Source organism: Molossus molossus, unplaced genomic scaffold, assembly GCF_014108415.1.
Source record: "Molossus molossus isolate mMolMol1 unplaced genomic scaffold, mMolMol1.p scaffold_m16_p_3, whole genome shotgun sequence".
Lineage (NCBI taxonomy): Eukaryota > Metazoa > Chordata > Mammalia > Chiroptera > Molossidae > Molossus > Molossus molossus.
Window position 1 is genome coordinate 14,448,271 of NW_023425366.1, and position 26,915 is coordinate 14,475,185.

Genomic DNA, 26,915 nt, shown 5'->3' on the forward strand with positions numbered 1-26,915 from the left:
TGTGTGTTTGAGATTGTAATAGAATGTGTGTGTGTGTGTGTGTGTGTGTGTGTGTGTGTGTGTGTGTGGGGAGAGAGAGAGAGAAACAGAGACAGAGAGGAAGAGAGAGACAGAGACAGAGATGGAGAGAGGACAGTGCAAAGGAAGATTCCTCTAGAAAAACATTCTAAGGAGCCAGAGGGCTCACAGCAGCTAATCTCTGGCAGCTTTCTAAGGCCCCACCTCCCTTCCCTCTCCTGGTAACTTGTGATCTGAGAGGCATGCAAGAATTCCAGCCCTTCCCCCAGCCTAACCATCTCTCTTGGCTGCTCAGCCAGGCTCCAAGTTAAACCCAGCTCACAGAGCGCAGGGGCCACGCAGGAGGTGGTGGACTTGCAGGCAGGTTCCTCACCAGTGGCCATGGGCGGCAACGGTGGACAGCCTGGCATTCACACTTACACCTCCCTAGTGGAGGGTGGCCCCTTTGGCTCTGTGGAGCCGCCCAAAAGACCCACGGGCAGGCTCATCATGCACAGCATGGCTATGTTCGGCCGGGAGTTCTGCTACGCGGTGGAGGCGGCCTACGTGACCCCTGTCCTGCTCAGCGTGGGCCTGCCCAAGAGCCTGTACAGCGTGGTGTGGCTTCTCAGCCCCGTCCTGGGATTCCTGCTGCAGCCCGTGGTGGGATCGGCCAGCGACTACTGCCAGGCTGGGTGGGGCCGGCGAAGACCCTTCATCCTCACCCTGGCCGTCATGATGCTCTTGGGCATGGCTCTGTACCTCAACGGGGACACTGTCATATCAGGTCAGTGCACTGCACAGGGGCAGGCAGGCAAAGGTCTCCTTGTGTCACTCAATAGGGTTTTCCAGTTTCTCTATGTGACACCTAAAGATTGGTGAGGACCGTACATCTCTCCCAGGTTACAACCAACTTTCAACCTTGGCCCAAATTCTGTGGTTGGGGAGACTTGACTTTCAGAAACATCAGGATGCCTTGGTGTTGTTTTTTGGTGTTTGTTTTTTTATTGTGAGGATTTTAAAATAGGATTACATTTTTATAAAATTAAATATTTTCACATATTTATTAATTGTCATGTTTTTTGAGCCCATTACACCTTATTTAGTACTTTGTCAAATTAACCAGTTATAAATATTTACATTAAATTACTTGTGTGTCCAAATAAGGGTTAATCCTGTTCAGAGCTTTATGCGGGGCCACTTAGTGGGTGCAGGGCACCGTCTATCAGCTCAAGGGGACCTTTGGCTGATGGTGAACACTTTTTCTGGCCATTAATCACCATCAATTAATCAGTAATTGGTGGTAGGGGATGAAATGTAGCACATATTTTTAGGCCTTTTACTCTCAGGCTAGCAGAATGTATGATAATGAGGCAGGACGTTTAAAGAAGGCATAAATACATAACTATCGGATATTTCTGAGAATCACAGAACAGCTAACAAGAGTGTTGCCTCTGGGGAGGGTCCCAGAGGGCTGGCGGGGAGAAGTGGAGGGTAGGCTGATTTTTCACTTATTTTCATACTATCATTTTAAAAAACGTGCATATCACATATTATTCTTTAAAAATTAACTGAGAGCAAGGGAAAGTTAAGATTGGGTGAATGGATTGTGGCATATCCGTGGAATGAATATTATTTAGCTGTTAAACATTGGGAAGTTATTCTTCATTAATCGAAATGCAAAGACAGTGAGAGAGTTGGTTATAAATGAGCATGTACACGTGATCCCATTAGTCAGTGCTTCTGAAAGTGTGGTCCTCCAACCTGGAGCATCACTGGGGCTCTGGAGATGCAAATTTCTAGGCTCTACCTCACGCCGACTGAGGAATCATGGGAGGAACATGGAGAATCATGGGAGATGGAGCCTAACAATGTGTTAACGAGTCATCCAAGCGATGGCTGAGTGTGCTCAAGTTTGAGAGGCCCTGCATTCAGGTGCAGATGAACACCTGTCTCTGTGTATAAAAAAGGGTAGTGTGAAGGGTGACCATCATGGGGGCTAGGATCTGAAGCATTCCCCCCAGCGTTTCTGTGTCACTGGAATGGTTTACAATAAGCATGCAAAATTGTTTAAACTGCTTTAAAGAGCTATGATTCACATACCATAAAAAGCATCATTTAAAAGTGTACACAATGCCATGCTTTTCAGTATATTTGCAAGGTTGTGCTGCTATGACCTATCTAATCGCACATGTTCATCATCCCCAAAGGAAACCCAGTGACCATTAGTGGTCACTCCCCACTCTCTCCTCCGCGCCGCTGAAGGCAACCACTTGGTCAGCTTTCTGTCTTGATAGGTTTGCCCGTTCTGGACTTTTATTTGCATGCCTTTTAAAACCTAAAAAAAATAATGAAGTTTTTATTTGGAAAAAAACAACAAAACAAAATGAAAGCAAAGGGAGAGAATTTGATGACAGGAAGTTCTGGTGGGAATAAAAATGTGAATCATTTCATACCAAGATTTAGGTAACCAATGTTTATTTCTCTTTCAGCTTTGATTGCTGACCCAAGCAGGAAGCTGATTTGGGCCATAACCATCACCATGATGGGTGTGGTTCTCTTTGATTTTGCTGCTGACTTCATTGATGGGCCCATCAAAGCCTACTTATTTGATGTCTGTTCTCATCAGGACAAGGAGAGGGGCCTCCACTACCATGCTCTCTTCACAGGTAGGGAATATCCCCGAGCCTGCCCTTCAGGTCCCAGGCAGAGAGGCACTTCCGCTGAAACCATCCAGTTTCTCTGCACGTGGAGTTGTTTTGAATGAATGGGTCAGTTGAGGGACTGTTCCCGTCACGCGGGCTCTGTCTCCCAGTGTATTTCTCCGAACAAAGTCAGCTTGTGACCAGGCTTCGGAGTCCGGCAAAGGAAGATTACACAAGAGCTTTCTGAAGAACCATCTGTGGACACACTTACAACCACAATGAAAAGGCGCTTTGTGCGCTTTACTCTTTGGTTTCTTCTTTTTTTAAAATTAGTAATGTAGCATCAGCATTACTTTGGAGCCTGTTAAAAATGCAGTTTCCTGGGCCCTTCCTCCAGTTATTTTGATTCAGTGGATTTGGGGTGGGGGCCTGGAAATTCTCATTTTAAATAAGTACCTCAAATGATTCTGTGGCAAGTATCCCAGGAGCCATATTTAAAATCAAAAACAGAAATCAAGCAAATAAAGCCCCTTTGGAGATTTCTTAGTTAGACACAGAGCTGGCATTTCCTCAACCTCCTGGTTTAAAGGAGGCGATGCCAGGCGGGCGTGGAGGCCGTTCCCGGGGCTGATGCTGGCCTCCTTCGGGTGCTGTTGGGCCATTCACTGCGAGCCGTGCTCCTAACGCTCAGCACGCAGCCACAGAGCGCCAGCCAGGACCGCTCTGGGGCTGCGGGGGATACATGAGGCGGCGGCGCCCTCCTGGCCCACCAGGATTTTTATCTAGTGTGTGTGATGGGGAGACTCTACCTTATTTGATTGTCTTTGTAGCCCGGCCCATCTATTTATTTGATCTTTTGATATATTCTGCCTCCTCTCAAGGTCAGATAGGTCTCACGAGAGGCAGAATCTCACGTTTTGTGGCCAAGAGCAGTGGCTGCACATGGAAGCCACTGGGTCAGTATTTGTCGTTTGAGAGAATGTTTGAATGGTGGGCCCTGGAGGAATGGGGCTGCCCAGGACAGTGTGCAGCTCCTCTCCCGGTAGGGAAGGGGGAGGTGCAGCAGTCTGTCCCCGTCTGTCACTGGCCCTGACCATCCTATCTGCAGCTCCAAGGTCCCTGAATAGAGGTTCGAGCTGCACTCTCCTAATTTAAATCCTGTAATTCCTTCTGCTCCACCATAATATGCTGACATTAACTGTAACCAAGTCATGGGGCCCTTTATGGCCTTTGAACGTGACCCAGTGAGTGCTTTATTGCTCTGACGTCCTGAGGGCCATGTGGCCACCACTTCCCAGTCTACAACAGGGTTCATCTTGGCCAAACAATCTCTGCTTTGCTGCTTCTGATATTGGAAGACTGAACCTCTATAATTTGGTTACTGTTTCAAGGCTAACACGCGACAGTGTTTCTGCGGGTCTGAGAAAATGTTTGGAGCCTTTCTGCTGATATCAGAGTAAGGTGTAGTCTCAGGGAATCTGTGTGATTCTGGTATTACCTTGGTTCAGGATCTGACTATACCTTATCTGAGCTTTGTCTTTATCCCTGGACTGTTTTCCCAGTCTCGGACTTCTTCCTGTTTTAACGGAGCCTATACGTACCCACAGTCCTAAAAGACGCATCCGACTCGGGCTCAGGGGCCTGCTCAGAACCTGCAGCGGCTCCCCGTTTGCTTGCTGCATAACCAACAAATGACCAGCCAGGGTCAGGACTCCCCACAGCTGTTCCCATCCTGCTCTTCAGGCTTCGCTCCCCCCCCCCCCCCCCCCCCCGCTCTGTGCTCTGGACAATTCCCGACATGTCCTGGGGCGAAGGCCAGGCCTGTTTTACTCCCCGTGTGCCTCGTGCTCCCAGCACTGCCTGGCATGTCACAGGTGCTCAAAATAAGCGGGGACAGAACGAAGGAAGGCGTCTGCCCTTTCCTTTCCAGCTTCTGCATCTTCACCCCACAGAAACGGCCTTCCCCTCTTCTGCCTGTGGAAATCAAAGCTGCTTGGAAACATTCCCCGCTCCTAGGAAGAGGGCTCCCCACTCTCTCCTACATTGCAGGCAAACTCATTTCTAACTCGGTCGGGACTCTGCCCACCGAGTGATCGAAGCGTGAAAGCTTATCACGTGGATGAACATAAAGGTGTCACCGAGGTGGATGACCAGCAGGACGGATGGTGGAGGCAGCAGATCACCACACGCACGCCTCAATTTCACTCCCCTTGGGGCCCTGTGGTCTGTTCGGGCTGTCGAAACAGTGCCAGGCTAAGTGGCTCCAACGACAGAAAGTATGTTGCCACAGTTCTGGAAGCCGGGCTCCATGAGCAAGGTGACTGCAGGGCTGGTTTCGGTGAGACCTCTCCTTGTGGCTCGCACCCGGCGGCCTTCTTGCTGCGTCCTCGCACGGTCTTACCTCTGTGCATGCGTCTCGGTGCCTCTTCCTCTTGTAAGGACACCAGTCCTCCTGGATCTGGGCTCCACCTTTATGACTTCATTGAACCTTTTTTTTCTGTATCCTTACCCAAGGATACCCCCCCACCCCCCATTTATCTTCAGATAGAGTGGGATGGAGAGAGAGAGAGAGAAACATCGATGTGAGAGAGACACGTGGACTGGCTCCTCCAGCACGACCCCAACCAGGGCTGGGGACGAACCGCAACTGAAGTACCTGCCCTTGACCGGAATCAAATCCGAGACTTTTTGGTTCGTGGGACGACCCTTTAACCACTGAGCCAAACTCTCTAGGGCTTCATTGAACCTTAATTACGGACCCTACCTGCAAATATCATTGCACTGCGGGTTAGGGCTTCAGCATAGGTCTCTCTCGATGAAGAAAGCAAAAGCTTTCCTAGAATCCCAGACTTCTGCTTGTTTCTCAGCGGGTGGAATTCGGTGACGTGAGCACCCAGGGGCATAGGAGGTTGGAAGAGTGAGGGATTTTTGGAGGTGCAGGGGCATGTCCTTGATTCAAATTGGGGTTTTGTTAGCCAGGAAGAATGGGTAGTTATTATTGAATAGGCCAAAGTCAGTAGTTGCCACATAGAACATAAATACAACTGAGTATTAGCCTAATGAGAACAATTAGACCACGACTGTTGTGAGAAAGGATCACCCAGAGCTTCCAAAGCCCCATCTGTTTACTAGTGAATAATCAAGTAGTAACTTGATTATTTTAAAGTCATACTCCTGTTCACAGTTTTACTTGATCTGCACATTTATTATAGTACTGTCCAGTCTCTCTGTATTATGATTCACTCTGTTTTATCTACCTCTTCTACCAGATTTGTAAGAGCCCCCATGAGTGTTCACCTGCAAATTCCCCATGGCTTCTAACTCACTGCTTTGCTGGTTGCTGGTACTTAGAAATATTAGCTGGCTTCGAAACCCTGCTTGTAGTCTATGCAATTTTATATCGAGGTAAACTGCATGGCAAATTGCATCAATCAGATGAAGATGCTTATTCAGGTACCTTGCATTTGCTCATGACTAACACTGAAGTCTGTCGGAAGCTTAGACAACTGTCTCTCACTATAGGGCGACCTCTGAGGGTGTGTGGATGTTTCAAAGCAAGTTTGTTCCCTACTAGAAAAAGATAACAAAACATTATCACACGGAACAATGAAGTCTCACCTTGTTTAAGGCTTAGATTCTAACGTCCCTGCCTAAGTGATAATCACAGAGGGTCTGCATTGTTTGTAAACATCTCCCATTCACTTGTGAAGTACAGTATGCCTTGTTTTGTGCACACAGACCTATGGATACAGATAAATTCATCTGTTAACGTTTACTCCCGACATGAGCTCCATGAAGGAGTAGCGGATAGGATCACCCACGTCATTTTGTCTTCCTTGTGTCTCTTCCTCTCTCCCACGTTTCGAAGTGTGAACAGGTGCATTCTGTTGAGTTAATGTGGCGGTGTGGCCCCACCACGAAGGCCTGCTCTGACCGGCGGGCCAATTAAAAGACGGAGAGAAAGCAACAATCAGCGCATTGTCTGTCTGCGCTGCCTTTGCCTCTGTCCCAGCCTCCTGACTCCACGTGAGCTTGGCGAGGAGATGGATGGCTACGGCATTCCGCTCGGAACAAACACTGTGATAAAGCTGTGTTTAGTGTCAGGGCCCACTTTGATTTCCACCAACACTGAGATGTCATTCATCCGAGGAATACAGTCATCTGAGTAAATTGAAATTCTTATTTATTTCAGAGCTGTAGTCCAGGCCCAACAATCCCAAATGCTTTGCAAATCAGTGTCGAAGGGTTCATTGCCAAAGTATCTCCTAGCATTCTTCTGACGTTCCTTTTAAAGAAAAGATTCGGGCTCCCAGGAGGACCTTTTTGTCCTCTGGCTTCTCCTGCCTCATGTTTAGAGGTAACTTTTCCTGCTCTCCGTCCTTGGCATATGCGGTAGCCATGGGGGGCTTGGGGAGTGCACCCTAATCCTCTCACCCCAGGCCTTGCCGTCCTTGGCAGTGAGCTCCACCGGTAGTGGGAGGTGGGGATAAGCACACTGGAAAAGGCCGTCCGGGTTCAAATCCTGGCTCCTCCTCTTAACTGCTGCGTGGCCTCGTGGCCTCGGTATCTCGAAGTTTTTCTTTCCTCACAGGGTTGTGAATCCTTATGCAATGTTAGTTACTAATGTTCTGGTAAATGGTTTCAGGCCTGGAGCAAGGAACAATTTAAAAAGATTCGATGCCAAATGTTAATAAATACATATTTCATGTCCTCCAGACCCACCAGGCTTGCGAGCGCTTTATTTGTGATGGTTCAGTGAGGGACGGGCCCACAAACATCTGTGGAAGTAGAACAGGGACTTTGCAGGCCCAGCCTCTGAACTCTTCTGTTTTCAGCACGTTAGCGTGTGCGTGAGGTTGGCTCTGGTCTGAGTTCAACAGCTTGGCCTGGCAGCTGGGCTCCTGTGGCCCGTTCTTTGTGAAGGCTGTTACCATATGTGGCAGCAGATGCTCCCGCTGAGGTTTGGCAAGGGCCCGGGATGACTCCAGGAGCCCCGAGGAGGTGGATGTCGGCAGTGGAGATAAACATGGTCTGAAGTGGATGCAGTAGGAGTTGATCTCAGCCTTTGTTGCAGCTCACATGACTGGGCTTTGTAGAGGGAACTATTTTTGAAGATAACATCTTTAGCAGTGAGAGCAGAAAGGAAAGCCTTCAATCAATCCCTACGGCTCCCTGCTGGCTTTTATCTGGAGGTGTGAATAACGCTTAAATATTTGGATACTTTCCCCAGCCACCCACTATGCCTTCAGGGTATGTTCTGCTGTAACTTTTAGCTACATCCCACAGTAGCTTTGGGACAAACAAAACAGTTCACCTCTTTTGTCTTCCTATCCCATCCCACCTACCCACTCCGGCCCCTAAGAGAACAGAGGACTGGAAATTCTAAGTTATTTGTAGCACGTGTCAAGGTTTTACTTCACTGATCAATGAGTGAGCTGGCAGGAAAGACATACAGAACCGTTTCCCCAAGTTCTTGCACTCTGTGTGTGTGCATGTGACTAGGTTAGATTAGATCCGATGAACCTTCTGCAGGGCAAGAAACCAATGACTGCTCTGTAATTGTTTCAGGGTAATTTTTCTACCAGGCTACAAAAACATAATACAAATCATAGAACCCTATTAATGCCTGCAAATTAGCCTTAATTTTACAGGACTGTACATCACTGTGTTTCATCATTTGTGGATTGTTGGTCCAATGTCCTATGACAACGAAGTCCCATTCGCCAAGAGGGTGGAACAGGTTGACGGAAACTGCTCTATCCCCTGGCTACTCAGAGTGATACTTGGACCAGCAGCACTGATGTCACAGGGAGCTTGAAGGGAATGCACTGTCAGGCCCACCCTAGAGCTTTAGAATCAGAACCTGTGCCATCCAGTGAATGTCTGTGTGCCTCCCCACCCCCAATCCATGTGTCCAAAACCTAATACCCAATGCGATGGTGTCAGGAGGTGAGGCCTTGAGGGAGTGATCAGAACATGAGGACTCATGAATGGAATTAGCACCCTTACAAGAGAGACACTAAGAGAGAAACACCCCTTGTCCCTTCCCCAAGTGAGATCACAGAGAAAGACAGCCTTTCCCCAGTCACCGGCTCAGCCGGTGCCACGAACTTGGATGGCCAGCCTCCAGAACTGTGGGAAACAAGCGTGTGTGTTTATAAGCTCTCAGACTCGCCGTGGCTTTGTTACAGCAGCCCGAATGGACCGAGACGACCTGCGTGTTGACAAGACATCTGTACTCAGGGGTACAGTTGAAGAAGCTCTGCCCTAGGATGACATTTTAAAAATCAGGCACTTAGCAATTTTTACTCTTTCAGGTTTAAATACGTATTTCTTGCACAATGCTTGCCATGCACCACATTAGGTCAGTGGCAGGCCCTGGTCTCCGCCCCAGAGTGGTGCCCCGATTCTAACCACTGGCCTCGAATGACTCAGCCCTTCCATCCACCTGCAGGCAAATTGTCGCCCTCCGTGCAGGACAGACAGTCCTGACTTTCGGTGGTCGGACCTACGAGTTTGGGACTTTATATCAGTGTGAAAGCAACACCATTCAGTAGAAACTGTACTTCCGATTTGGATTTTGCTCTTTTCCTGGCAGGTGACATGCGGTAGATACTCTCTTGTGATTCTGGGGAGCGTGAGTGAGCCCCAGCTCCCAGTCAGCTACACTATCGCCAGGGTAAACAAGTGACAAGCTACAATGCATTCGCTGTGTCAGGCAACTAACTGTGCCCAGCTGTAGGCTAATGCAAGTGTTCCGGGCACTATTAAGGTAGGCTCGGCCAAGCTGAGCTATGATCAATATCATATCAACTTCTTATATTTTCAGTTCACAATGGTCTGTTGGGACATGACCCCACTGTAAGTCAAGGAGCATCTTTGGTCATTCTCTTTTGCTTCTGAGCAAGGTGTTGGAGTTAGGGTTTCTGGCAGAAGTCAGCTGATCACTGAGTTTCGGTCCCCGTTCTGCCACTAGATGTGCCAGTGCTTTACCTGTATTAGCATGTTAACCCTTAGGGAGCTCACACGAGCAGGCATCACCACCCGCATTTCTCCCAGTAGGAGCGCCCATCATCCCAGGATGAGAAAGCACACAGGTGGGCATGGAAACCAGGCATAATTCCAGGTCCCTTCTTTTCATTCTGTCTCCTGTCACTTAACCACTGTAGGCGGTGGCTTTCTGAACCAAGTCAACTTCCTGAGCTCCACACATCCTTCGACCTCTAAAACCTTTGGGTTCACTGATGTCTTGAACTCTTATGAACTCCATTGCTAATTAAGAGAAATCCTATGATAATGATCAAGAATCAACATCATCTTGCTACCCTGAAATAAGCACCAAAAATAAACAAGCTCTTCAGAACTCCTCTATACTCTTTTTTTTTTTTATCCTCACCCGAGGACATTTTTCCACTTTTTGTTCAGGTAGAGTGGGAGGGAGAGAGAGGAACAGAGAGAGAGAAACATCGATGTGAAGGGACACATCGAGTGGCTGCCACCTGCACAACCGACCAGGGCCGGGGACAAACTGCAACTGAGGTACGTGCCCTTAGCGGGAACCGAACCCGGGTCTCTCCGGACCGCAGGCTGACGCTTTAACCGCTGAGCCAAACTGGCCAGGGCTGGATGATTTATTTTACATACCAGTCTTTCAAATGGGCAGGTGTCTTTTGTTCTATATCTCCTCTGCTCAGTGGAACAATACATTTAAAGGCCAGAAGAGGTACAAATGATAGAAGAATTAAGTGACAATATGACAACCATTGAACTGGTTGCAAATGAGAAATAGTTTTAAAAAAAGGAATGTGTAAGGTTTTCATAGGGTTAGTTAAGATCAGGAGTTCTCAACTAGGGCGTTATTTTGCCCTGTAGGGGACATTAGGCAATGTCTGGAGACATTTTTGGTTGTCTTAACTGGTGGGGAGGGGTTGGAGCAGTTGTTACTGACAACTGGTGGGGAGAGGCCAGAGATGCTGCTAAACATCCTATAATGCACAGAACAGCCCTGCAGAGCAGAATTACCCAGCCCAAAATGTCAGTAGTCCCAAGACTAAGAAACCCTGATTTCGAAAGACCCTTAATACATCCTTGGTTGACTGCTTGTCACATGACCTCTGACACCTTGGGCATACCCACGATTGCATTAAGAGAATCACTGTCCAATGGTGACCCAGAGGTACCGCCAGTCCCAGGATCCCAGACACACACCATCCACGACGGGTCACCGTAGGTGTCATTTATGTTTATGTATATGCCCATCAGCGATAACTAGATCATATGTTCCTGTCTGCAGAGACTGTGTTTTACTCCATTGCACACCACTGGCCACAAATTCCCATAGGTCCACATTAATTCACTTTTATGCTCTGTGCATGGTGATGATACTTTCTTTCGCAATTCCATGGCTAGACAGTTGGTCATCTGTAGTTATCCTCTATGGCAAATTGCAACTAACCAGAGTGGGAAGTGACCACTCATCCATTCTCCTACCATTCTTTGATCTTTGCAAACTTGAGTCACCTTAGAAAACTAATCCATGGATAAATGATAATACACATAATTATTTCTATTGCTGTCAGAAATTGGTTTTCTTTGGGGCCCTTTAAGGTCAGGTATTTTAGTTTTTGAGCAGCATAGAGAGTATAGTTTGGAATGGCCTCAAGAATTCTGAGAGTGACAACATTTACTAAGCACTTGCTATGTCTGGCACCGTTTTCTAAGTGTGACTCTACTAGTAGGTTACTCTTTCACTATCATCCCCATATTCTGAGTGAAGAAGTCTAAGGTCACAGAAAGTACGTGCTAGAGCCGAGCCTCGAACCTGCCCTTCCTGGCTGCAGGTGTCTTAGCCTCTCTCGGTGTTACCTCTCAAGTCATAACCAGGCACCTGCTGTCCTGGGGGGGGAGGAGGGCTTTTCCCCTGTGGGGCAGGGCCTGCACAATGGAAAGGGAGGGTGGTCTGCTACATATGCTAATACAGCTCTTCCTTGCTTTCCAGGTTTTGGAGGTGCCCTGGGCTACCTTTTGGGTGCCATGGACTGGGCCCATCTGAAACTGGGACAAGTGCTGGGCACAGAATTCCAGGTCATGTTCTTCTTCTCCGCCTTGGTCCTCACTGTGTGTTTTATTATTCATCTGTGCAGCATCCCTGAAGCCCCACTTAGAGAGGCTGCAAAGGACATTCTCCCACAGCCAGCCCCCCAGGACCCTCCATTGTCGTCAGACAGAAAGCACGAGTATGGGTCTATTGAGAAGGTTAAAAGTGGTTATGAGCTGGCGGTGCAGGGAGAAAAAAACAAAAATCCTGCTGAACAGGTAAAGACGCAAATTCTGTTTTCTTGGGAAAAATATCATTGTTCTTGCCCTCCTCATTTTTTAAAATTATTGTTGTCTTTGTTTTGTTTGTTTATTTGACATGAAGAGTTTGTGATATGTTATTGAATCCTCAAATCCTCAACAGCTATTATCCCTTAGAATCGAAACTGCACCTCAAAGGGGAATGGGTGCGGTTTTCTCTTTTCGGAACATCTAACCAGGGTGGATGAAGCCAGGTGCAAAATGTCAGACTGTAGGAGAAGCCGGGACTATCCTCAGGCCACAGAAATGTCTTCAGTTCTTAGATTAGGTTATACGTTTGTTTCTGGAAATGACAGTATCCCTGGGTTGGTAATTTGCATTTCATGAGTTGATTAGATATTCCTTTTAGTCTGTTTCTAGTGAACTGCTGAGTGAAGTAATTAGCTTTGAAATGTAAAGAAAACTCTATCAAATGCCAGAGAAATAGAACCAGGTTAAGATGAAATAGTTGAAGAGAAGAGACTAGAGCTATGCTGACCGACAGAGTAGCCACTAGTTTCATGGGGCTATTTAAATGGAAGTTAATGAAAATGAAAACTTCAGTTTCTTGGTTGCATTAACCACATTTCAAATGCTGTGCAGCCCCATGGGGCTACAGCTGCTGTACAGGACGGTGCTGATATAGAACATTTCCACCACTGTAGCAAGTTCTTTATCCTCCTTCAAGCTGAGTTTGAATACCAGTGCCTCAGGGATAGAGGACAGAGGAGTCCCTCCCTGGCAAAGAGGAAGTGGAAGACCCGATTTTAAACATTCGCTCCTCTAGCTGGCTGACCTGTGTTCTTCACTCGGAAAATAACTGGCTGTAGGTAGCCTAATGATTAAGAGCATAGGTGTTCAAATCCTGCCTCTTCCGCCTCTGAAATGTATGACCTTGGACATTGACGTTTATGTAAAATGAGAAAGGAATTTTATGTACCTACAAGGATTTTGTGCAGATAATATGAGATTATCCACACAAAGTTACTTAAAATGTTTCCTCCCACACAGTAAGGTGTTAGGTGTAGGTGCTATTATAAGCCCGGTAGAATGCTGAGTGCTAAGCACAAGTGAGGAACTGACTTGATCTGTTCTCTAACGGATTTTCACACAACCTTAGTGAATCTCCTCTGCTCTATGAGCTCAACTTCTCTTGCTGGGGCTAGAGCTTTGGCACAATCAAGTTAGGATTTCGATCTGAGCTCCTGAGTGAGCTGGCACGTAGGAGGCCCTAGTGAAGTTATACCAGATGTACATTTATTTCCTTCTCTTATAAAGGTCCAGATGGATGGATTGGGGCTACCCCACTGATTCCACAAGGGACCTGAACCCTTCTGTTTTGTTGCTTGCATTTTGAACATGAAACTTTCATTGTGAGGTCCAAGATAGCCTCTCCAATTATCATTGTTATGTCTACATTTCTGCTAGCAGGAAGGAAGAAAGGGAAGTGCATGATCCTTTCCTTTAAGGACTCAACTCAAAAGTTGCAAACATCACTTCTGCTTATATACTGTTGACCAGAACTTAGTCACATGGCCACACTGAGCTGCAAGTAGAACGGAGACTGTAGCCATGACTTGGAAGCCATACACCTAACTGAAACTTCCGCTGCTCCTAAGAAAGGCAGAGCAGGTATCGCGGCCAACTGTTGGTCTCTGACAACTCATAGCTGCTAACCCCAGGAGCTGCATAACCTCGGTAAACTACCTAGCCAAGCTCAGTGTTTTCATCTGTAAGGTGAAGATAATGCTCTCTCCCTTACAAAGGATTTCTAAGTGTGAGATAAGATAAACAGGTGGAAACACCTAACCCAGTGATTTACAAATGATAAGTGCTATATAAGTCTATTTTATTTTTCTAAAGCGTCACAAATTCAGAATTAAAACTAGGCAAGTTTGGTACATTGGAGCAGATGGAATTTGGGTGTGTGTGCATATTTTTAATAATTAAAAAGAATGAAAAAGTGAATTGATGTATATTTTCAAATGAATGCAGCTTTATTATCTTCATGCCTTCCCGTCCTGCTCTCTTTGGAATTTCCCTGGTTGTGTTCGATGACTCGGCATCACATCCCAGTCCCTGGAGTCCAGGGTCTCCTCTTTTGGCCTATGTATTATGATGGCGAGCCTTCAGGTGGACTTATTTCACATTCTGCCTTGTTTGCTGACTTGTCGGTGTCTTTCCCACCAGATGGTGAGGGAACTCCCTGAGGGCAGGGTGGCCTTGGTCCATCTTCCCATTCTTTTTTCTCTTTCATTTTTCTTTTAAATTTACCTTTCAATTACAGTTGATATGCAACATTGTTACATTAGTTTCAGGGGTACCACATAGTGATTAGACATTTATATGCCTTAGGAAGTGATTACCCTGATGTAAAGCGCAGCACAGAGAATAGAGTCATTTTCTCCTTCTTGACAGTTACCTCAGCGCCTGGCACGCAGGGAGCTGACTTCAAGTGCTTGGTTAGTCAATTGTTGAATGAAGGTAGTGGAAATGCCCTTCTGAAATATGGAATTTGGTGGAATTTGTTTGTGAGATAATGAGAATGATCAGAGATCATTCATTCTTCAGCAACTGTTAACAAGAGTCTGTCCAAGCTGAGCATCAGGGCAGACCTTGTCCCTGCCTCGGAGTTGTCACCTAGCCAAGTGTGACTACATGTTGTCTTACCATCTTAATAAATGTATCATTTTGAATAGTTTTAAATATTCAAAAAAGTAGCAAAGAAAGTAGCGAGTTTCCATCTACTCTTTACCAGCTTCTCCCTAATGTTAATAGCTTACATAACCATGGTACCCATGTCCAAACTAAGTCATTATCATTGGTACAATGCTATTAAATAAGCAGCAGTCATTTCAATTTCATCAGTTTTTCCATGAATGTCTTTTTCCTATTCCAGGACCCAATTTAGAACACCACATTGCATTTAGCAAAGTGATTTATAGTTTGAAAACTGTGTTTTCTTTCAGGAGTATTTCAAGGAGATATATTTGCTACTTATAGTCAGGAGAAAAACTCATTTCCATTTATTCAATTATGTATATAAAGAAAAGCAGTAAGAATTAGCAACTAGTGATAAAAGTCTGTAAATAGTTTTCTGAAGGTTAAGTGCTTGGTTCTGTTAGTTGGCTTAGTATTTTCCCAAAATTAGTACAAAAGTAAACTTTCACACTGCTTGGGTTTGAATTAGCAAAATTCTTATTTACGTGAAGTCTTAGGAAAGGAGGCCTTGCATTTGAACATCACTGTGTTGGAGGCAGGTGTTTCGACCCGCCCTCTACTGTGCCTCCTTGAGAAGCGAGTGCAATGGGTCGGACGACTCTGTTCATCCCATTTCACCAATAGCTCCCATTTTAGCGTGAGTGCAGTGTTTCCCATAAGAAGAACACATGGAGGAACTAAAAGGTTATTGGGCTGAAGCCTTTATTTTTATCTTCATCACACAGCAAACAGAAAAAATATGAGAGTCTGGGTCTCTGAGACCTGGCTGGACCACCTGTTCCCTACCGCAGGCTGCCGGGAGCAGGAGTACTTCCTACCCCTTCTCCGCTGGTAGACCAGGACTCTGAGGTTGCTGGCTCAGCTGGAGCCCTTGTTGAGTAGTCTGTAAGGCAGCTTGGGGATCGCGGGCCATCCATGCGATGGAACCTATGCAGTCGTCAGTCATCAAAAGTTGTGTGTGTTTTTGAACTTTTACTTAAGACACAATATATCAGGCAATACACACACATACACACGCACACACACACACACACACACACACACACACACTGATCTCCATTTTGAGAAAAGCTACACATACACAGAGGAAAAAAATAGAAACGATATATACCTGAAAAGTTAATTGAAGTTATTTTCTCTAGCTAATGGGCTAACAGGTGGTTTTAATTTTCTTTTCTAAACCATTCACTGGATTCAACATTTCTGTAATGAACAAGTGTTACTTTGAAAGTAAAGAAAAAACGTCACGGTTTAAGGAACAAAACAAGGCAGGGTTTTACTAAAGATAAGTAGCTGTTACCCCCGGAGCTGGTCACTGCCTCTTTGCCCACTGATTGGCTGTGGCTCAGCAGAGGCTGTTGTGAGGATCAAATCAAACAAGTGAGCAGGAGCCTTTTGAAAGGCCTAAAACCCTCCCCACTAGTAAGAAAATAAGTGCATTAAATACAATGAACTTTGTAGTGTGTATCACATACACAACACTACAGGCTCTGATTGGTTCTGTTGTTTGTTTTAAAGATCAAAATGAAAAACAACAGAGCAACACATCTGAAGTCCAAAGCCAAGCATCTGACTCTTCTGTTCCAAATGTGCACCTTGAAAGCCTCCAGCCGAGCAATGGGAGTCTACACATATCGGGGCCAGGGCCCGGGCCATCACTGTTTGTCAGTCATCATTTCCCAAAATGAGGATGGCTGTGCAATTTGAGAACTGGGATTATTTTCAGTGATGAAAGGCCTGAGTGATTTCAGATTGCAAACATAGCATTCACCTGCAATTCCTCCCCCTTCAATATCTCAGTAGTCTCCTCTTGAATGTACTCTTGTGAGGTTCTCTTTCCTCACAGATGCTTCTGTGCCTTTTCCACGTATGAATCCATCGCCACCCCATTTCCAGTGGACAAAGGCACACAATATGCGCGGTACACTAACTCCCGGGGACTCAGCCACTGAAGGAGCTTTGCCAAGGGAACCAATGAGCCAGAGAGGAAGATGCACCTGAATTTTCATTCTGAGATCCCGAAAGGAGCTTTGAATATTTACATTCCCGTCTTTCGCAGAAATATTAGACACAGTTTGAAAACTCATATTTATTTTTGGAAGAAAGGAAATATTAGGTTAATGAAAACAGGCTGAAAATGATGTATAAGGCAGAAGCATAAATTTATATTTGAAATGAGGCTGAATACTTGCTGGCCTGATTCACTTAAAACATTTTTGCATTTGGGGAAGAAGAGAAGGAAAGTGAAGATAACTCACTTAGTCTGAGGCACAACAACCAGGCTGTTGTGTCTTAGTCTGTACCTTCAGGGCCTTCTTCCTGGGGTCCAGAGAAAGGCAGTAATTTGACATTGAGTTTTCGTTGTGCTCACTATTCATTTTGACAGGTAATTTCACATTCAGAAAGCAGTTATTTTTCCTAACTCCAAAGGAATGTCTATACTTTTAAATACTGATTACATATAAGCAAATCAGTGCAGTCATGTCAGTAGATTAAATACTATAAAATTAATAAATTAAAAATCAATTTGTACAGCAAACCTACCATGAGTAAACACAATTTTCTGCAATAAGCAACTAAAAAGCATTATCATGTAAGGTCAAGAGCTATAAACACAATATGCTGTTAGAGTTAAAACAGAACATCTCAGGAGACCATATTGTAAGTAAACTAGCCAAGATCTAATTTTGTTACATCAAGGTTCAGAATAAATAAAAATCTGACAAGAAAGACCCATAACCCAGCATAACTGAAGTTTATAATCTCAGTGTCTTCAGGGCAGCTGCCTGCTGAGTATTCCTGAGGTTTCTTCCTTCTCTTACATGACATGATGTTAAAACCTGTTTCATTCTTTGTATTTTAAAACAGCTGTTATTTTGAAATATTTCAAAAGAGTTCAAAATTTGTTATTCCCTCAAGACTCCTGATACCAAAAAACTGAAGCCTTTGGTTTTTACATAATTTTCATCTAGATTAAAGAAATTTGGGCATATGCATTTATTGTGTGTGTGTGTGTGTGTGTGTGTTTTCTACAGTGTTCTCACTTCTGACTCAGCATAGGGTTCACTTGCATGTGTTGGCTGATGGTGGGACCCGTGGAAATAAACTGGGAGGAGATACCTGGCCAAGAGCAGGAAGCCAACTGGCTCTCTGTACTGGTTTTCTATGGTTACATAGCAAATTACCACAAATTTAGCAACTTAAAACCACATCAGTTTATTCCCTCATAGTTCTGTAGGTTAGAAGTCTGGGTGGGCTCAGCTGGTTCTCTGCTCAGGACCTCACAAGGCTGAAATTCTCAAGGCTCAGCTGGGAGAGAACAGGCTTCTGAGATCACTCAGGTGGAACCCAGTTCCTGGTGGCTGTAGGACCGAGGTCCCTCTTTTCTGTTGCCTGTTGGCAAGGGATCACTCTCATCCTCAAGAGGCCACTCTCAGACTCTTTCCACATGGCTCTCTTTACCTTTAAAAGTAGCAATTTTCATGCTTTGAAATGCTCTGTCTTCCCATTCTGCTCCTGGCTGGAAAAAACTCTCTGCTTTTTAAGGGGCTCATGTGGTTTGGTTAGTGTCACCCAGATAATCTCCCTTTTGGTGAACTCAAAGTCAACTGCTTAGTAACCTTAATTATCTCTTCAAAATCCCTTTGGCATCCAACAATACATAATCACGAGGCAACACCAGAAGGTAGAAATCAGTTAGAATTCAGCCTACCCCATTTTCAGAGCCAAGAAATCTGAGAATTATAATGACCTGTGAGCTTTGTCCTCACACCATTGTTCTGTCATTCAAAGACAGGATGCCAGATGTCTCTTGCGTCTTCGTCCAAAGCAAGCTCCACTTCCAGTCCTTTCCCCTCAGGTCCCCAAAGTGCCACCTGGGCCTGAAACTGCCAAGCATCTGCACACACTTAACATCTCCCAGAGACCACTCTGTAGAAACTTCAGTGCCATGCCCAGGAAGTGTGACCCTGTGTGATGGTCTACTGACAGATGTGCAACATGGTTGTGTGCTCTGCCTCCCACAGCTGGCTGTGTGTCTGCTCTGAAGGTCACACCTGTTCTATGTTTATTCCAGGTTCAGAGGACAATGACCATGAAGTCACTGCTGAGGGCACTGATGAATATGCCTCCCCACTACCGCTGCCTTTGCATCAGCCACCTCATTGGATGGACTGCCTTCCTATCCAACATGCTGTTTTTCACAGATTTCATGGGCCGGGTAAAGAACAAGTCTGTATACACACTCATTGACTCATACATCAATCTTTTAGTCAATGCCTGTGGACCTTCTTCTGGGTTAACCTCTAGGATGGGAACATAAGAGTGCAGGAAAGAGTACCTTTAAGGAGCTGGCTCACGGGCAGATTCTAGAGCCAAATTACCACCCCCTAGACAACTGGGCTCAGTACTTGATCAAATACAATAAATAAGATAAAATCAGTGTGAACTGTAGCAGTCATAATAAAGGAGGTGCAGTATTATCTGGGTTTTGAAGGGTGAGTAGAAGTTGGAGAAAGAGAGGAGAGAGAGAAAATACTCCCAGCAGGAATAGGAATGGCACTTGTAAAGATGAGTCAGAAGCCTGTTGGCTGTACCAGAATGGGCACCAGGGTAGCCTACGTTGGGTGGGGCCTGATGTCAGGTGGAAGGAGGGGTGATAATGATCCAGAGAGATGTTGTTTAGACTTGATGCAGTAGCATTAGGACTTTCTAAAGGCCCTTGAGTAGAGGTGTGGAAGGATGAAACGGGTGACGTGGTCATGGGAGGATGAGCTCTGTGCCCTAGGAGGGCCCCTTGGGCAGGGCCATGCTGCTCCCCAGGGACATAGGAGCAGAGCATATGAGGAGGGGTCCCTACCACCCTGCGTTTGTAGCTCAATAGCCCCACCTCTCTCTTTCAGATTGTTTACCATGGGAATCCCTACAGTGCACACAACTCCACCGAGTTTCTCATCTACGAAAGAGGGGTGGAGGTTGGCTGTTGGGGCTTGTGCATCAACTCCGTGTTTTCCTCACTCTATTCTTGTAAGTCTCCTCCTCCTAAGGGTGTCTTCTAAAGGGCTCTGGTCTGGCAGAATGTTGGATTTTATATTTCTATATTTATTTATTTTTGCTTTGAAAATACCAATATTTTGATAAATATATGGCGATCAGGGAAAACTATTCCTTTAGAAACAACCACATGAAGTATCCTTTTCCATAGTGAATTCCAGCTCAGCAATGACTTCGTCCTTATAATCAGTGCGTTCCTGATCAAGGTCCTCTGGAAAATAAAGGGATATCTGGTAAACAAGATGGTGAAGTGTTGGCTGGACCAGAGATGGGGTCCCAGCAAAGTTCTAATTAACAACAGGACTGCGTTCTACTGGAGCGAGATCACTGGTGGAATTTTATAGATACGCTTATCAGATTTGTAGATAACACAACATAGGATGGATGGGTGATATGCTAGGTGACAAAATGAACATGTAAAATGACCTTAGCTCCGATGGACAGGATGGTATGTGACAGGTGCTTGAGGACAATAGCTTTCCTTCTCGGGTCCCAGCCTTCCATGGGGTCTGGAGCCTGTTAACCCCCCACTTAGCTAAGTTTCAGCCATGAGGACACTGTAAACAAAGGGATTTCTGCAGTTGGTTTTAAATAAATCCAAAACAGATGTACTCCAACTCTAGGGCATCACACAGGCTCATTTTGTGCTAACTAATGAGTGTGGAAAGCTCTAAGCTCTGTATAATTTGAATTAACTGAAAACTCTGGTCTATAAAATTATATGCATATATTTGGAGTGGGAACTTGGGAGCTCCTCTAGCATTGTGGGGAGAATAGTTTGCCCCCAATGCAAAGCTCTAGGCTTTGGACAGGCCCTGGGGACTGCAAGGCATGGCTCAGGGAAGGTTGGAGATGATGGGGGGCAATCCCTGTTACCATTCTCAGGGGCATCATTCTGTCCCTGAAGTGTGCTTCTTGTTGGGGGAAGGGTGAACATATGTAATGACCCCTGGTCTAGTGCTCAGCCCTTTATCTAGCCTTGGAACAGCAGAAAACCTGCTTTGGGATCAAAAATCTAACTGCCTGGCCAGTGAGGCTCAGTGGTTGAGCATCGACTCATGCACCAAAGGTTGCTGGTTTGATTCCCAGTCAGGGCACATGCCCAGGTTGTGGGCCAAATCCCCAGTGGGGGGCATGCAGGAGGCGGCCAATTGATGTTCTTACTCATTGATGTTTCTCTCTCTCTCCCTCTCCCTTCCTCTCTCTCTGAAAGAAAAAAAAGGAATCTCTCTTCAAAATGTAGCACAACTGGGAAAGGAGGACCTGACATAGACATATAAAGAATTCATGAGCCCAAGAACCATAAAACCCATTATTTTAAAATGTTTTATAACTAAATAGTGGTGTCTTAAAGCATTTCCTTAGCCCCCACCCCCAACCCCCGAGTATGTGAACTAAGAAAATTGTAGGGGGAAGATTTTAAGTACTTAAAATAGAATGAGGGAGGGTTAGACTACAGGTCTGATGCTCCACCTCAATCCCTGCATGCTTTCAAGAGGTGGAGGACTGTTCACCACTACCCTCATTCTGGAAAGAGGGACACGTTTTCCGCAAGTAATTACCATTTTAATTTTGTGTCAATTTTAACTTTTTATTTTTCCTCAAAGAAAAATAAGACACCACTATTTAGTTATAAAACATTTAAAAATAATGAACTCTATGTTTTTTCCTACTAGGTACCATTAGTCTAGTTTGAATTCCTGTATGAATTTCATGGCATTTGAAAATTAAAAAGCATATTATTTTTAGTTCCTTTCTGTTTAAAAGCCCTGTGCACAAAATAAACGATTACTTGAACAGTTTACCAAAGTTATATGAAATAGATGAAATATTATGTATAAATCTATGGGGTTCCTATCATGTTAATTAGAACTAAAATTTTATTTGTAAATTACCAACTAGCCCTGCTTAAGGATCTTCAGGGTTCTCATGCTCGCTGGATAAAGACCAAGTCCTGAGCTTGGCATTCCAGGAGTTAGGCCTGGTTCACACTTTGACCTCTGGTGCTCCCACACAGATTAACTACCCACTACACTACAAAGACTTACTCACCTCTGTGTATTTGTTACTGCTTTTTATTTCTTTTTGTAAATGAGCAGCTCTTTCAACCTCCCCACCTAGACAATGCCTAATGATACTTTTAGACCCAGCTCAAATATCACCTCCTCTGTGAAATCTCACATGTCTTTCCCCCTGCACCCCAACCCACCCTAGGCAGAATCAAGCAATCATTCCCTTCAGTTCCAGAGCACACTAATAACCCTCTCTTTTGGGCTCATCACATAACATCAGATGCACATCCAGAATTTCTGTCAGGATGGAGTTTAGCAGGGCAATCTGGCTGCGGTGGGGATTGGGGTATGGTGATAAGTGGCTTGTTTTCAAGTTCCTTTGCATAGTGAGAATTCTTAGATCAATTAGAATAACAACAGTGGGTACTGAAATATAGCCAATTGTTCATATCATACACCCCTATTCACAGCTGCTGCTTAAACCCATCATTCACCTCCAGTCCTCACTAGAAGCACAGTGAGGATATTACCCTCCTGGGTATCAGACACAGCAGAGGCTAGTCAGCTTGGCCCTTACATTTACTGATTCCTCTTCATGAATAAAGCATTTTGTGCCAGACTTACAGTCTTTGTCTTGAAGTTGCTCATGTTTCCAAATACCTCTTTATCCTTTGCCTTCTCCTTGGCTGGGCTACACACTTGGATACAGAGCCTCTCCCTAATGAGTATGGATGGTATCTTTCAGGTACTGAGGCACCTTAGATTACACTTTCTGCAGGAATGTAATTAGTAAGCCAACAGTGACAGACCGAGCTTTGCACTGCTTTCATCCTCAGCCTTGACAGCAGCCCCCCAGAGAAGATCTGGACTCAACAGCGGAAGCAGTGCCACACACACGCCATTTTCAGAGCCCTGTCTTCCATGGTGGACCCACAACCGTGTTTAGTTTCATAACTGATTCAAATGTAATGCAGATTAGGTTTCTTGTCTATGCAATGTAAGTCCAATAATTATTGGGGTAGATATGGAAAACCTCATTCTTGAATAGGCCCATTTCAAGTATCTATCATTTATCCCTGGGTTCATGTGTTCCATTACAGTGGGTCAGGGGAAAGGTGAGACATGTATGGATTAATAACAACTGATAGAAAAAAGAAGATAAACATTTTTGGGGGGTTGTGGAAAACAAGGTAAAACATTTTAAAGCAGAATTTTCAAATTTTCAAAATGAACTCTACCACAATAGCTTCATTAGCAAGCCAAGTTTACCTGCTGGGAGGGAACCCAAGGACCAACCATCTTCAGCCCAGTCAGTGTTCGTGGAAATAACCATAGTCATCGTTAACTGGATGTCTTCTATGTGCTCAGCATCGAGCTGGGTGATTGCACAGGTATCTTATCTCATTTGTTGCTGACGACCCTGAAGAAGGGTTTTAGGAGTCCCACTTTTCAGATGAGGAAGCTGAGGCCTTGAGACACTAGGGAAGTTGTCCCTAGAAAATGAGGGAGCTGGAGAGGGGGAGGAGCTGGGGGCAGCGGGAACCCCACGCCAGCTGGGAAGGGCTGGCAGCTCAGGGAAGATGCTTGCAGAGGATGCGCATCTTTTACTTCTCAAGTGTGCAGACAGCATTCAGGTCGGGATGAGAGAACCGAATGACGTGGATCGTTCTGTAAAATCTGGTTGTTTTAATTTCCTCCAGCCTGATTTTGGGCCATGGGGCCAAGAGAGGGCTGAGTTGTTATTTAGGTCCTGTGAGGCTAGACCCCGTGAATCGGAATGACCCCATCTTTTCTTGCACGTCCCGCTGCCCCAGGGTCCAGGGCCAAGGCCAGCTTTGCACACCTCTCCTGCGTCCTGTTGCTCCTCAGTGGTCTGCTAAACGGTGCACGGTCCTTCCCTGTGGGAAAAAAGGCAACCTCGCAAGCAATTTCTAGCTCCTTTATTCAAAGGGTATATAACTGATTTCAAAAGCCAGCTGTTTCCCAGCACAGATGAGGAGGTTCTTTTTGTTCGTGACTCAGTATCGAAAGAAAGCTTCTAAAAGAAGTAAATCTTCAGAAGAAGGGATTGTCTGAAATGAGTGTTGTGAGGCCCTGCCTGCTGTAATCTCTACCTCTTCTTCCCACAGACTTCCAGAAAGCTCTGGTGTCCTACGTTGGATTAAAGGGTCTTTACTTCATGGGGTATTTGCTGTTCGGCCTGGGGACGGGATTTATCGGGCTCTTCCCAAACGTCTACTCCACCCTGGTGCTGTGCGCCTCATTTGGCGTGATGTCCAGCACCCTGTACACCGTGCCCTTTAACCTCATTGCTGAGTACCACCGCGAGGAGCAGCAGGAGGAGCAGGTGCGTCGAGTACCTCTGCACTGGGTGCCCCAGACTCACCTGAAGGCGGGGGGCTTGGGGGGATTGTGCAGAGCTGGGAAATAAGGGTTTTAAACAGCAGCACCAAAATACCCAGCCAAGTGTAATGATGGTCTGGCTAAGCCATGACCACCTGCCCAGCCCACCTCCTCCTCCTGACTCTGTGATAGGGCAGGTACCATTACTCCCACCTGTCAGATTAGAAAAAGGGGGCTTTTGGTCATGCTGAGAAATCAGCCTGTGGTCACACAGAGACAAGGAAGGGGACCCCAGGTTTCTGACAACTTCCTCCCACGTCCAGTGCACCTGTGGCCTCACAGGTCCTCACCCATTACAGAAGGCCATGGCGGGGTTGCTGAGGGTTTCTGGTGGAGGGTAGGACATTCCTAGACATCACTTGGAGTTTAATCCATCGCAGCCTGAAACCGCAGGGACACTGACCACTCGTCCTTTGGCCGCAGCGCTGCTTTCTTCCAGGGTCTACCCTGACAAATGCCGCCGCAGGGCGGAGTTGCGCCAGGAGTGAAAACCTTTCAACCAGAGCAGTAGCCGTCCTCACCCCTGGCCAACACCAGCACCAACATTACAGTGCCCGCGGGGGCTATGCTGCTGAAGAGACAGCTGTCATAAAGGACTGTCCCTCCGAGGACAGAGTTCGATGGCACTAGGGCAGAAACACATAAGCTTCGTACTCAGAGAAACCCGGATCAAATCCTGCCTCCCCGACTTGGCAGCTGCATGGCGCTGGGGATGTCATTCATTGATTTACTAACAATTACTTAAAGTCAGATCACAGAGGTGATGCAGTCACATGCTTCAACCATCGCAGTGATACACAGACGGGTGCATTGAGAAGGGGCTTCCACCCGCCTACCCCTCCCTTCACTCTTTTCCTACCTCCTCTGACCCATACATGTAACCACGCTTAGGTTTTTGTTTATATTTCCAGTGTTTTTATTTATTTATGTATGTAAAATATTTTTTCTTTATTGATTTTAGAGAGAGAGAGGAAGGGAGAGGGAGAGAGAGAAACATCAGTGAGAGAGAACACCCATTGGCTGCCTCCTGCAGGCCCCCTACTGAGGACTGAGCCCACAACCTGGGCACATGCCCTGACCTGGAATTGAACTGGCGACCTCCTAGTGCAGGGGATGACGCTGAACCCCTGAGCCACACCGGCTGGGCTGTATTTCCTGTATTTTTGAAATGGAGATTAAGCCATATGACTCTGTTTTCTCATTTGCCTTTTATATGCAAAGGATCATATGCATTTTTGGCACAATGTGTTTTTTTCTGATTTAGAGTAGAGAAATTATCCTTCAAACCCTCAGAGCCTCGGTTTTCCAATCAATCAAGTGGGAATAATATACTCACCTGATAGTTAAAAAGTTAAACAAGATCGTGCGGGTAATCTGCCTAGCATACTGCCTAACTAGCACCTGCAAAGACTCAGAAAAGGGAGGGTGGAGGGAAGTCACGTGTGACAGCACCTTACCCTCCGCCACATAAAAATCACCTCGGAAATGACAGCATTCCCAAACAATTCAGACGAAATATCAAATATTTATGTACTGACCCAATAGCAGCCATTTTCTGAAAGGTTGACTTCCCTTTTGATGTTGCTTCTCCTACATATATCCCTGATTCAACATCCTTCTAAAAATGTTTGAATGTGTAACACGAATGAAGGAAAGAATGGGTAATTTATGGAGTTTTTACTACATTGAATTTATTGGCCTCTTAGGAAGAGACAATTTTACATATATCCACCGTTTGACTCCCATAGGTGTTATGGTGGAATTTAAGACTTTCCGGCCGCGAGGGAAGGCAGGCCGAGGCGAGAGGGGGGGGGATGCTTGGCTCCCTTAACTCAGGGCTTGGCACACCATGTCTCCTCCGCAGATGTGACTGGCCACCTGCTTTTGTACAGCTGGTGAGCAAAGAAGTCTTTGAAAACTTTTAAATGAGTAAAAAAAAAATCCTTAGAAAGATAATAAATATTCTGTGACAAGTGAAAATAACCTGCAATTCAAGTACCAGTGCCCGTACAGTGATACTGCAGCTTGTTTCTGCATTGTGGCTGCTTTTGCACCTCGGGAGCAGAGGGCTGAGTCGTGGCCCCCAAGCCGGAAGTATTTATTGTTTGGGTCTTGACCGAAAGGTTGAACGGTTGTCACCTCCCGCCCCAGACAGGTCTGTGGAGATGAAATGCTGTTCCCGTGTTTCCCTTGCAGAAGCTGCAGGCCCAGGGAGGGGGCCCGGACGGCCGCGGAAGGGGGCAGGGCCTGGACTGCGCCACCCTCACCTGCATGATCCAGCTGGCTCAGATCCTGGTCGGAGGGGGCTTGGGCTTTCTGGTCAACATGGCCGGGAGCGTCGTGGTGGTGGTGATCACCGCCTCTCTGGTAGCACTGATTGGCTGCTGCTTTGTGGCTGTCTTCGTTAGATATGTGGATTAGGTTAATAAAGAGACATTGTCCCTAACGTCAGACACAGTGGAGCGCGTGGCAGAAGATCGGTGTTTTCTTCAGCTCTGCGGTTTCGGGGTCTGCCGTTGTCTACTCGGCGTCACGACTTCGGCTGCAGTCATCGGCCGGGCCTACCGTCACCCAGCCTTCTGCGCGAGTCACCGCGTTTCAGGTGTTCTCAGGGCAGGGGTGCGGGGAGGCAGGCTCTGTCTTCCCTGGCATTTCAGGCCTTGAGGACACCCGAGAGGCAGACCAATTCTACACACGACTCTTGGATTTATTCTATGATGCAGTGTTTTACTTAACCAGGGGTCCTATG

At 46.0% G+C, this 26,915-nt stretch overlaps 1 protein-coding gene across 2 annotated transcripts; it reads left to right on the forward strand.

The window, feature by feature from the left end:
- The first annotated feature begins 348 nt into the window (after positions 1-348).
- Positions 349-26,915, forward strand: SLC45A2 (solute carrier family 45 member 2). Of its 2 annotated transcripts, XM_036279857.1 has the most exons (7): positions 349-784; positions 2,490-2,666; positions 11,641-11,957; positions 18,775-18,918; positions 19,601-19,724; positions 23,893-24,110; positions 26,363-26,915. In XM_036279857.1, the coding sequence occupies exons 1-7, from the start codon at positions 400-402 to the stop codon at positions 26,585-26,587; spliced, it is 1,590 nt and encodes a 529-aa protein (XP_036135750.1). In that variant the 5' UTR covers positions 349-399; the 3' UTR covers positions 26,588-26,915. The 2 variants fall into 2 exon arrangements, with proteins under 2 accessions (XP_036135750.1, XP_036135751.1); XM_036279858.1 differs by lacking the exon at positions 11,641-11,957 and having other exon boundaries at positions 26,363-26,416.